This window comes from Dermacentor andersoni, chromosome 11, assembly GCF_023375885.2.
Source record: "Dermacentor andersoni chromosome 11, qqDerAnde1_hic_scaffold, whole genome shotgun sequence".
Taxonomy (NCBI): domain Eukaryota; kingdom Metazoa; phylum Arthropoda; class Arachnida; order Ixodida; family Ixodidae; genus Dermacentor; species Dermacentor andersoni.
Window position 1 is genome coordinate 8,658,958 of NC_092824.1, and position 13,281 is coordinate 8,672,238.

General features: G+C 49.1%; 1 protein-coding gene across 1 annotated transcript in view; it reads left to right on the top strand.

The window, feature by feature from the left end:
• The window catches only part of ZnT86D (solute carrier family 30 member 7), a 117,703-nt gene that overhangs the window by 40,324 nt on the left and 64,098 nt on the right, over window positions 1–13,281 (top strand). The window contains exon 4 of the mRNA XM_050167862.3: window positions 11,133–11,220. Coding sequence (XP_050023819.2) covers window positions 11,133–11,220 — 88 coding nt within the window. The remainder of the gene's footprint in view (window positions 1–11,132; window positions 11,221–13,281) is intronic.

Here is a 13,281-nt window from a genome sequence, read left to right on the forward strand (position 1 = left end):
GTCGTCAGTCGGGGCTGATGCAGAAGGCGCAAAATGAGCATTGGTCGAAGACGGCGCAACAGATAGAGCGGAAGTGTGGCACTCGTGCGTCGGTGACGTGGCTAGAGACATGCCTCGAGGAAGTACTTGTGGGCACTGTCTGAAATTTAGGATGGGAAGACATGTCTGATCGTCCGCAACGGAAACGATGGTGTGCAGGAAGGAGACATTGTGAGAAAGCAGAACTGAAGTCGCGGGAGTAAGGACATAGTCTCTGTCAGGTACAAGTGGTCAGGCTAAGACAGGGATGCAGGTTGCTGCAAGAGATGACTGGCGTATAAAATCTGTGGAACAAAGCTGAGTTGGAGCTTGAGCAGGAAGGTCAACGGGGACAGGTAGTGGTAGGTCAAGTTGTACAACGCCGGCGGAACAGTCAATCAGAGCAGAATGGGCGGCCAAAAAGTCTAGTCCGAGGATGACGTTGTGAGGGCAACGTTCAAGCACACTAAACAAAACGGACGTGTGGCGACCGGCGACACTGACACGAGCAGTACACATTCCAAGCACAGCTGGAGTTCCACCGTCGGCGACCTGGAGCAGTCGAGTTGGAGCAGGAGTCAGTACTTTCTTCAAGCACGTTTGAAGCTCCGCACTCATGATGGAAATTTGGGCTCCAGTGTCGATGAGTGCTGTAACGGGCAAACCATCCACGTCCACGTCCAGAAGGTTCCGATTAGTAGGCAGGGTCAGCAGAGGAATTTCAGGCCGGGGTTCTAGAGCAGCGTCACCTCCACGAGCTGCCCCAGTTAGTTTCCCGTTGGAGAGCGGCGACGGCAAGCTGGGGTTGGAGAGCGATGCAGCTGGGGCGAACGGGAGCAGCGACTATGTGGCGATGGCGATCGGCTGGTCGCGGTGGCTCGAGCGTTGTCAGGAGCGTCTTCAACCTCGGTGGAGAGTGATGGCGGGCGAGGATTCAGTGAAGAGCGGCGGTAGGCGGGAAAGCTCGGTCGAGAGTGGGATGGCCAGGAACTTCGACAGTGGCGAGAGATGTGGCCCACACGTCCACAGTAAAAGCAGATGGGTCTATCGTCATGTGTGTGCCATTTGGCCTGGTTGCGATAGCTCGGATATGGACCATATTGGCTCCGGTGAACAGGGGCAGAGGCAGCAGACGAAGCAAAGTCAGGACGGCTGGCGGAGCAGATGGACGGAAGGCCCACATTGGCAAGTTCTTGGCGAATTACTGACTGAATGAGAGACACAAACGGCCGAGAATCGTCAAAGCACTGCGTCACTGGCGTGGCAGGAGACGCTGCTTCGATTTCTCGCCGAATGATATGTATGACGTTCTCGCAGGAGGTGGGATCACGTGGTGGACAAACGTCTTCGCACGTTGATGAAGCTGCGGTATTAGGTAGACGCGTAAACTGTTGAACTATGCGGCAACTCTTCGCATCTTCATAGCGGCGACATTCGTTAATGATTTCATTGACCGTTGTTACGTTCCTGTAAACAATCAGGTTAAACGCGTTGTCCGCGATGCCCGGGTCCCAAGGTCCTTCTTGGCAGCACATTGGCGGCCGACGGGCTTGCCGAACAAATCTCTAAGCTTCTGCTAGCACTGGTCCCAACTTGTAATCTCTTCTTCGTGTGTTTTGAACCAGACCCGTGCCATTTTCTTGAGGTAGAATATTATACTGGCCAGCATAAGCGTGTTATCCGAGCTGTTGTGTGTGCTGACCCATTCGTAATTCTGCAACCAGTCATCGACGTCAACCTTGTCGATCCCGGAATACATGCCAGGGTCGTGAGGCTGGGCCAGGATGACCGTCGGTGGCGACGACGGGGCCGTGGTTGAACTCTCTCCTTCGGATGACATGGCGGCCAGGTTACGTCCGCTGCGGAGCTCTGTCTTGCGCAAGTGATTACCCCGCACGTCCACCAAAGATGTTACGGGAAGGAAGAAGCGTGCATCTATTTACAGATGGCTTCTAATGGCTGAGCCAGCAAGCGTAGAGCAGCGATAATGCTACACTCTTCGTCGTCTCCAAGGCCACCATCATCGTCCTCCTTTTCCCACATTACCGACTGTGACAATATTCAAGGTGCGGCCTTCTTTTTCTCATGTATTTCTGACAACCAATGTTCACTTTCACCTTTTAATTTTTTTTGCACCAGTATTTGAACCATAGATTTTTTCTCCCGGTATATTTCCCATTTACTGGCTACATCATCCTGCGGTAACTGCGCCTTCTTTGCCTGCCTGTGCTCTCGGGATGCTCTCTGTCGTTCGGCGATCGCTTCTCGTATCTCTCTGTTCCACCAGCTTTTCGGTTTCTTTTATGCGAAGCATACTAGCTGCACAACCACGCTCTTCCTTGCTGCGCCGCGCGCGGCCGCGTAGCTAACATATGACGTCATAACAGCTGCAAAAGCGGAGGCTCCACTCGTGCGCTCGCTTGCGGCCGCGTAGCTACATAGCCGGGTCTCAGCTCGTGCGCTCGCCTGCGGTCGCACAGCCGGTGCTGCGGCTTAACTCCCGTTCCTCCCGCTAGGGCACTGGCGTCATAACAGCTGTATAAAAGGGCGGCGCGCTCTCGTCGAGGCCAGTTGTATAGCGCGATGGCGGGAAAGGAAAGGGCCGCTCGTCAGACCGCAAAGCGCAAGTTACAAAGAGCCACGGAAACGGCCGAAGAACGAGAAGTTCGGCTTGCCAAGCGACGTGCACAGTACGCGGCTAAACAGCAGTGTTCCTCCACAGAGTCCGAGGTAAAGGATGAAGTTGCGAGTGTATCTGGGAGTACTTCTACTCTAGTATGCTTCGCATCCTGGGCTTAACCTTAGCTAAGCCACAGCCATTTTTTTCCTTTGCAACGAACATGTCGTTTCTCTTTCCCTATTTCTGTCATTAGTGTCACTGTATTTCCACTCTTTACTAGGCCATTTGCCAAGTTCCTCCTCGATTCTAGTGGCTATATTTATTTGTTCAGCGTTCAAATTTGGTCTGGCCATTTTGCACTCCTTGCTCTCTTTCCCAACTACATATCCCATTTTCAAAATGATGTGTTTATGGTCACTCCCTATGCTGCTATACCCTTCCTCATCAATGACCGTTTCTCTCAACTTAGCAGGAATTCCTTCTGTCATCAGACAGTAATCAATGGTGATCACTGGTGGCTCAATGGCGGAGTCAGTAATAAACGAAAATGATGCTAAAAAGCGCCCTCTGTCCTGAACTGGGTAGTGCCAAGCTCGTTCGTCTGCTTCGGAACGCACGTTTACAATATGGACCCGCCATTTTCGGTTGTGTTTTACCACAGCTTTCAGCGAATATCGGGCGCCGAAGATTTTTTCTGGGGTGGCACTCTGCGTCAAGGCAAGAAATTATGCAACGCCGAATGCATGTATGCCGTTCAAGAAATAAGCGGCGAGCGCGGTGTCAATTGCAAGTGAAGCGAGTCGCGTACGAAGTTGAATTTCATGGAAGGTTTGCACGCTTCTAGATTCAGGCGCGCAAACGCGAGGAAATGCTTGCTATAAATGCATTCACAGCAGCGATAAGCGGACATCATGTGTACGGAACTGCTCGAGTGCACGACGGTACTCGCCGCGAGAGCAGCAGTCTTTCAGCATGACACGATGTACGAACTGCTTGAGCGCACGATCGTACGTGCCGCGATGGCAGCAGTCTTTCGACATGTCGCGAAACGGCGGGCCTCCTGCAATCTTTGTTGACTGCATGCCGCTAGGCAAGTAGTTATGCCTGCGCTGTAGTAGCGGCCATCTGTCCCTTTAACAACTTATAAATAACTGATGCAATGCATATGACCTCGCAGTAACGTATGTGCGAATCGTGCTGCAGCGCGAGCACGTGCGCTGCTCGCTTGATGTAGCGTTTAATGACAGCGCTCGAACATAATATTGATGTGCTGCAATCAATACTACCTTGCTGCGCTGCCTCGACGTGCTGGCTTGAGGTCAAGGATAAGCGCATTTAACTCTCTAACCTGTGCTGCTCGTAGTAGGGTAGTGATGTGAATTGTCACCAAGTCATCCCGACCATTTGTGGTCATTTGCACACACCTGGTCACTTCACCACTTCGCCCCGGTCGAATTGTCAATTGTCGCTGTGGCCGGGTCTCGAATCGTGAATCACCAGCCATGCCTGCTGCTGTGTCGCTCTGCCGTCGGGACTGTAGGTGCACTTAAAAGACCGAATTTTAGAACGCAGATAATCAAGCAAGCTTTAAGACAGACGAAGCAGTCAGCATGGCGCTAGCGAAGTTTCGCTTACCCAGCGCGACGAACTGCAGCTATCCAGTGCGCCCGACGCTCCACTTCCTAAGGCCTTGAAGGAAAACAGTAGAATCTGATGTTGGGATTCCGACCTTCTTGTTCATGGCAGCCCACGAGGCAGCAGTAACGACGGTGATGCTTTTTTGAGGCTAAGCTAGGTCTCTCCGGATCGGCGTCGCCGATTCCGTCTGCTTCCAGCATTACGTCCCACTGCACACAGATTTCCGTGAAACTATTGGCCTCGAGCTCCACCACTGGAAAAGCTGGCGCCACCGTCAGCGTGACGTGCTATGAGGGATCACGTGGACATAGCGGCCGCGTCGGCTGCTTCGGGAGCGCCGAAGCGAGCTGAAAACGAGAGTTCGAATTCCCTCGTACGCTGTGGTCCTCATTTAGTGGCGAGATTTTCCCGCTTCGAGTGTCGCCTTTACAACGCTTGAAAGCACTGCAATAGGTAGTGGCTGCCTTTGAAGCCTCGCAACATGGTAGGCTACCGCTCGGTGCCGCAGTGGCGGACGTACACAACGGAGCCCGGTGTCAGCTTTACACGTGGCCACGTAGCCGCAGGGCAAGAAGCTGCGTGAAGCTTGGCTCGCGAAACATAAAACCGGCAAACAGTCATCGGCTACAACTCGGGTATGCAGCCAGCACAGACGCGAGGAAGATTTCTGCTACGGCGCCGGGTCTGCGATGTTCGGAAAACGCGCATGAGACACTCGCCCGAGTCCTCTACCCGGCTATGACGGTTTGGTCTATGAACTTGTCGATGCTATAGATACTGGCAAGTTCACTGGAGTGAAAAGGGAGCGGCAAGAAGCACATTTAAAAAAAAGCATGGCATATGGTCATGTTTGTGTTATGAATTAACCCTTTCGCTGTCGGACCGTTCTGGCTGTGACGCACCCCCAGTGTCGGCTTGGTTTCAGGGAACGAGCATAACAGGGAATGAACATAGCAATTTATTTTTGATTCAGATTGGTATACAAATAACATAGTCAATGCAATATGCACATTTCAGTGTTCTGAAGCTGTTGTTAGTAAACATCATCATCATCATCAGCCTGACTATAATATCCGTTCAACATCCGAATCTGACGATGCGGAACCCTCTTCCTCGCATGCGACTCTGTCCGAATCTGAGCTCGGCTTGTATTCAGAATCGGAATTGAGCCACCGCTCCAATGAGCAGACGAAGGTCCCGCGCGCTCAGCCATCCGAAAGTAACCGCGTGCAGGGAGGATGCGCTTTCAGTCGCCCGCACAACGGAGAGAATCGGGACGTTGCGTGATCAAGAAGACAGAGGGAGATAGAAAAAGGCTAAAACAAAGTTCGAAGGGCTTTACGTTTACTGCTGCAAGTCGGAAGTGAGGGTGCGGCGAGAGAGCGAAAGCAGCAATCGAGTCACCCTTTTCGGAGAGGCAACGGCACGTGCGCCTGAACTTGACGCGCCGTAGCAGGCACACCAACAGAAGAAAAATAAAAACCTTCAAACCAGCGGAGATGGCAGAACAACCCTTGAACCCATAACCACACGCGCGCGACCCATGATCCAGCGAACACGGAGCCACCGCGCCACTCAGCAAAGAGAAAGTGGGGAGTGGCAGTCGCACCGTACTCTTCAATACATGGACTAACACAGGTCGGGGCGAATATACGAACTTGTAGAAAGAGTCAACAGATGGCGTGGCCAATCCAGGAGCGCCAGCTTTGCGTTCAGGAGCGAAATTTTGAACGCACGATAGAGGACGTACCGGTACGTCAGTGACACTGTGGGGGGGGAAGCGCGATGACGTACCGGTACGTCCGTGACAGCGAAAGGGTTAATGCACTGGATTGCAAAAAAGAAGCAGCGGGAAATCGCACGATGAGAACACCGATAAACGTACAGTGCGACGCAACTCGAGAAATAATATTGAAACGACCAAGAATTTAGAAGAAAAAAAAAAGATTGAATCGTAGCGACGGCACATCACCGTCCCCTTAGGCGTCGAAGTATCTACAATGAAATTATTTTTGAACAGTTCTGATAGCGCCCATGCAACAATGGTTGCTTGTATACTGTCAAATGCTCATATTCTGCGTCCTAAAGCTCATGGCACGGAGCAAAAACGCGCACGCGGTGAAAGCGAAACAGTGCGCGGACAAGCATGCAGACGCGCAGTCGGTCGCTGCGAATCTGTGCAATCGCTGCATTGAGGCTTCATTCTATTATGCTCCATTTAGTTATACAAACACTATAAGCACATATTTCACATGGTTTGCTCTCAACGTTTACCTACCTTTCACGCAAGAAGCCGTTTCGGGAAACTCCATCGCGGCGACCGCGCGCAGTGGCGTTCACTGTACGTATTCGGTAAAGAGATAGCGTCTGTAAACGATTCTGTGCTTTCAGTTTGCCCAAGATTATTATTTAGACAGTAAAAAACTTCTCTCGTTTCGAAACTACGTACAGAAATGTCCGGAAGAGCTCGTGCGTGGTGTTTTCAGTGAGCGCTGACAGCAAAACCTATAAGGAGCGCGCCCCGTGATCCCTCATACTACGCCACTGAGGCGCTTCCGATAGATGGCGACTCCGTAACTCCTCGCTGCCAATAGGCTGCGGCCAGCTCGCAGCGTGGTCTGTGAGAAGTGACGAGCCTTTTCGCACTAGCAACAGTTCTGCGAATCGACGCGGAACTCGAGCTAGAAACGTGCTTCGCCACAACCAAGGCTCAATACTACCCAAGCTGATACTACCCAGATAACGTTTCTCGCCGCCACCAGGCGCCGCTACTATACCTCAAACTCCAGCGCAAGACGCCCATTAAGCTTCTTGCCGTGCGATGCCGTGTTTTTTATTGAAAGAATTCGCCGCTGTCAGCAATGGCACCGACTCCGCCTTTGTAATCCTCGCGATTGGCTTCGAAGCTCTCAGAGCACAGCGTATTGCGTAATGCCAGTCTCCGAAAGTTAGCTTCCCCTCAATACTGTAGTGTTACGCGGTGAAGCCTAAGCGTTGGTAGGGGCAATTGTCACGGGCCACAGTATGTATTCCTTAATTATGCACGCATGCACCCCAGTTTCCTGTCACAGTATGAGTGCCGATATGCCTAATGAGTGTACTGGCAGGCCTGAAGAGCTTTTTCGGACGTGCCTGTGGCAATTTTAGACCTTAAGGGCAGTTAAAGACATGCAGTCTTTCCTTTCGGACTGCCTGTTTTTTCGGATGTTTTTGCAGCACCTAGGGAGTCCGAAAAATCGGACGTTGACTATACAACTGACCAAGAAGATGGTTCAAATGATCCATCAAGTGAAAGCATGGCAGAAGGAGGATGAGAACAGAAAGTACCGACACACTGAGGAATTAACAAGAAAGGAAGCGTGCCGCCGCCTCTTTGAAGGAGCTTGAGCTCAAAAAGAAAGTGTTGGCTGATGCCAAGATGGGCAGGTGTCCCTCATCCAAACCAAAATAAACCCTTTAAAGCAGCGAAACCCAACACTGAGATGTTGTGTATGGCCTGAGAGTATGTCAGGACAGTTGAAATTGACTTTCTAGCTGCTGAGAGACAATCTTAGTTGTGACAAAGTCCGGGCCTCATATAGATGAGCTTGCTGTCAGTTGATAGAAATAGCTCATATTCAAAAATATTTACTTATGTATGCGTCTCCTTTTCATTCGGATTTGAAAATGTTCGACTCAATTTCGAATTGGTATTACTCCTTACTATTTAAACTGGATTAAGACATTTTTTTTGTTTCAACATGCTTACTAGAGAGTGACAGCATCGGGCTACATGGTGTCAGCCTGTCTTGACATAAAACAAAGTTCTGGCTCATTCAGGGAATTTGGAAATGTCAACTTGATAGACACCCTGATCTTTATTAAAATATAACAAAGTATTGATATATGCACATATATAAATGGTCAGTAGCCACGAGGGATGTAATCTGGCTGCCTAGAGCAACCCAAATGGCGTTTTTTGAACGCTTGTCACAGATTTTCTGCAGATGCATGCTTGCGGGGTAATGCTGCTGCTCGCCACTTGTCTTTCTCGGCCATTCTCATGCTGTTCGGGAGCCCTGGGTTCAAATGAAGCTCCTGGAGTATGGCAGATGAATCTCTCTCATTCCCCGAATTAAATTTCATTACTGCCTCAGCCACAGCTGCTTCAACAGCAAAAAGTAAGGCATAAAGGGGTAAAGCTGGAAATGAGTGTCATTGCAACTGATAATTCAAGCCGCTGTGCCACCACAAGCCATACAGGCCAGTTCCGCAGTTGCACTACTGACGTTGCAGACTTTCTGCTCCAAGACGTCATCCTACACCATGAATCTCCTTGTCAGTTCCTCACAGACAGGGGCCGCTACTTTTTATCTAGGGTTATTCACTCTTGCACCACGAAATACAAGTTAATGAGCATACTACCCTCAAATGAACAGCTTCACTGAACTCCTGAACCAAATGCTTACAGATATGCTCTCAATGTATGTCTCCTCAGACAATCGTGACTGGGATGCCGCCCTCCCATTTGTGACGTTCACATGCAACTCATACGTCACGACACCACTTTCTACTCCCCTTTCTATCTCCTCATTGGACGTCACCCAACATTGCCTTTCGACACGCTCCAGCCAACTGCTCGAGTCCCTGTGTGAGTATGCTCGTGATGCCATAGCAACAGCCGCCAAGGCATGCCAGATTGCCCACCGGCACCTTTCCGAGTCGCAGGCAAGACAGAAGTCTCTTTATGACAACCGCCATCATGATGTCCAGTTCTGTGCCGCCGACCTCGTCCTCCTTTGTAATCCTTCACGGCATGTGGGCCTATTGGAAAAACTGCTCTCCCAGTACTCTGGCCCTTGCCACGTCATCCGACAACTCAATGATGTCACTTGTGAAATAGCTCCAGCCAATGCTTCCCCTTTGTCCACGTCGTCTGATGTCTATGTGGGTCGTCTCAAGCAATGTCATGCGCCCACCGTCTAGCAGGCGCTGGATCGGCGCTTTCACCACTGGGGGTTATGTCACGGTGTCACGAGAGCGACAAGGAATACAATCAACAAGACGAAAGAGACGTCGTAGTGGGACTAGCCTAACACTCTGCCATACTGGTTGTACCGGCCTTATCTTCTGAATAGTAAACACAGTCCCATTTAACCTTATATCTCTGCCCATTTCAATATCTTCGAGGCTGTGCATGTGGTTTGGCTCTGCCTGGTGGGTGATTCACTGGATTGTGCACCATGTAGAGGAATCTGCCTTCAGCTCTACGATGCAGCATGTCCATGCTCGTCGTAGGAGACTTCAATCAGGACACACGTTCAACACCAACGTTCATCGGTGGGATGCACACCAATCTCAACTTCAGACTCGCCTCTCAAATAGATGCAATCACCACTTCGCGAGGCACCGGCATTGACTTGGCGTTCGAGAACATGCCATGCATAGTGCACAAAGTAGGGTACACACCGATATACTACTCTGATTACAACGCCATGCTACTGTCAATCAACTTGGACCTGCAGATGCTGTCGCTGGAGCCCATGGACGACAATGATGAATAAGATGCAACTCGCTTCAGGCACCTGTCAGGCAACAACTACGTCATCCCCCCAGAGTATGAGGTGGAGTTCTCCTACGAACCTGGTGAAGAAATGTGTCAACACCATGGTACCACTCAGAAAAGTGCTGTCATCGAGAAAGAGCACTGAATACAGTGTGTGTGAAACAATATATTGAGAACTCTGCAAATAGAACTCAGCTGAGAGACCGCAATATGGCCAGTTTGTGATATTGCATTGTTGCAGCCTCATAAGCAGCAGCATTACACTTGGAAACGTAACGTAACAGCAGTAAACCAAGCAACATTTTGCCGCAACACCAAACTCGGCAACACACTCAGCAACAAGTAATGCTCTTGCATTTACACATCATAATAATTGCTTAGGTGCCCCCATATTTTCCAGACCCTCTATTTGCTTTTTTTTTTTCCCCAGAGTCTTTGTGTAGCAAGGAAGTTTTCACTCTCCCATATAGTAGTTGGTATTTCATAATGAGTAGCATTGAAGTGCGCAATAAAGACATGGACGATCGGGACAGACATGAAAAGTTCCATTCTGTGTTTGTCCTGGTTGTCCTCGCAGTGATGGTCCAACTGCACCATCTCCGCCATTTTGCTACAATTCAACTTGCCTACTCCTGGCTGCACCCACTAGAGTGTAATTTGCGCCAACTGCACAAAAGTTTGGTATTTTCATGTTTACACGGCAGTGCAATGTTTTCAGTAGGGTTGTGCAACTACTCCACTATAAAAATTGATTTGTAAACATTCAGATACAGTCGGCTGATTTTCCGGACGGCCGATTTTTCGGACATGCCCAAAAATTAGGACGCATTCACAGCACCGCCACGTAACCCATAGAGTCGATGTAAAAGAACGTCAGAAATTTCGGACGCAAAAAACCTTAGCCACCTGGTTCTCCTAACTTTTTTGCCATGACCGCAGTTCCAAAACAGCATTAATCAAAGCCACCACCGCGGCCATATTAATTATCTCGCCACCTCGAACCGTCCACTCTCGCACGCAGATCCACTGGCAACCGTAGCCACCACCACGGGACTTGCAAGGCCTAGCTACTTCGGCATTAGCTACCAAGGTTGCTGTTTGGTGCGGTATTTTTCATTGAAACAATTCATCACTTTTAGCAATGACGCCGACTCCGCCTTTGTAAGCCTCGCCAATGGCTTCGAAGCTCAGAAAGTAAGGCATGTTACACTTACCCTTTACCTTTACCCCTTTACCCTTGCCCGTAGCTGCCTTGTGGTTTACCCGTCCTTGTGAGACAGCCGTGGCCTGTTTGTTTCTTCTTTTCTGCAGGTACGTGCGAGCAGAAGTTCTTGCAGGATTTGTCAATGGCCTTTTCCTCCTCTTTATCGCATTCTTCATCTTCTCTGAGGCCGTTGAGGTGAGACTGCTTTTAATGGCCATCAATGATTACGCCAGCCAACTTAGTGCTGTACACTCCCTGTGGAGGCTTGTGTACTCCCTGTGTTCTTCATATTTGCAGTGTGGAATGAATAGTGTCAAGCTTTTGTGCCTTCTGGCAACAGTCTCTTTTGCAGGTCTTCACAAATTCTGATTTACGGGTCTCTACAAATCCTCACGTTTCCATAGGTTTTCCATTCATTGGGTACACGTTAAAGAACCACAGGTGGTCAAAACTATTCTGGAGTCCCACACTTCGGTGTGCCTCATAATGAAATCTTGGTTTTGGCATGTATGACTCCAGAATGTAATTTAATTTATCCACATCGCTAAACTAGCTACCTATGACAGCCTGCATATGTACTTCAGATGTCTGCGCAAGAGTGGTCTAAATGTTTCTTTAGTACATGTTTGTAGCTGGTTCCAAACTCTAATGACGGGGATAAAGAATCATTGTGCAAGCTTATGTCTTTTAACTTCATGTCACTGCTACTGCAAAGCTGGGTTCTGTGTTCGATGTCCTAAGCAGTATTATTGCACTAAAACTGATCTCATAGGGGGCAGTCCTTCATTTCTTCTGCACCCAATGTGCCCCTTCTACGAGGATCCCCACCAAAAAATTCTGCGATTACTTGAGTAAGAGGATGCATGTGGTGTGTACATGGTGTACATGTGTGACCAGAAGCGATGTGTTCTGAAACTGTTGACACGAATGTGAGCGTTTCAATGCATGTACATTGTAGTAAGATTAGTCGATGCTCAGAACCTGTCCTGGGCACTTCACATTTTACGTCTTGTTTTCTGTGGCGCTGTTAAATCCGTAATCCTTAAACACAGTTCTACAGAATCTAAAATTAGATAAACTTGTTTACATTTATTTCTGACCATGGATAATAATTTTTTTAAGACAGGATCAGTGTAATTGTGTTCATATTTAATTTGTATAGTAACTAATTAACTAGTTCATTCGCTGAACTGTCCACAATTGAAAATTCAGTCCCACATATCAAGAACCCTACTACGATAGACTATGCTTAAATCAATATTTTAAGGTATCAAACAGCGTAGCATATATGATGCATTGAGCATTGCAAACAGAAACAGGTTCACAGGAAGGTTGCGGCTTGAATTATTAACAGTAGTAGAACAAGAAATTTCGCTGGAGCTAACATTTCGACTTGTCGTCTTTGTCAGTTGCTGCTCCTAGGCAAACAAATTTCTTGTCGAAACATCACCTTCAGTGACTTTCCTTGTTCTACCACTGTTAATCATGTTGGGCATTATTACAAGGTTAACACATTAACATGAGAGACTGGAGCTTCATTAAGACAAAGTGCATTTGTCTTTCTTCCTGGTCCTCTCTTGTTTTCAATTTTTATTGCTACTGGTAAAAATATTGTTACGCGAACGAGGGATTAAAACTGGAGATTATAGACAAAATATATTTACAATGGATAATGCAGCGCTGGCCAGTTCAGCCGTCAGCTCGAGAGCCAGAGAGCGTTCTCCCTCCTCTTTTCTCGAGTGATGGCGCCCATGCGCCTCGTTCAAACAATCAAATACTACACGCGTGTAACATAATCCCCCGGCGGCAGAAGCAACGTCCCGGAGCGTCTAAATGTCATGACTGGGATGGTGATACTGCTTCAGTCATGTAACGTGCATGATATCACTGGATTGGGGAGCAGATGGGGCATCAGGGGCGATCTCGTAGGTGACAGGAGTCGCGGCACGAAGCACTCGGTATGGTCCTGGGTAACAAGACAACACTTTTTCTGACAGGCTGACCTGACGCGACGGAGACCATAGAAGCACCAAAGAACCAGGCAGGAAGTGCATGTCTCAATGTCACCAGTCATACAAACGCCTTTGACTCTCTTCGAATTTCAGAAGGCGGTCACGGGCAATTTTCCTTGCGTGGGCACAGCGGGCGATGGCGTTAAGTGCATATTCACTGGTCGGTGCCGCGTGAACAGGGAGAGTTGTGTCGGGGGGCACTGCTGGTTCTCGGCCGAACAGAAGGAAAAATGGGAAATAACCG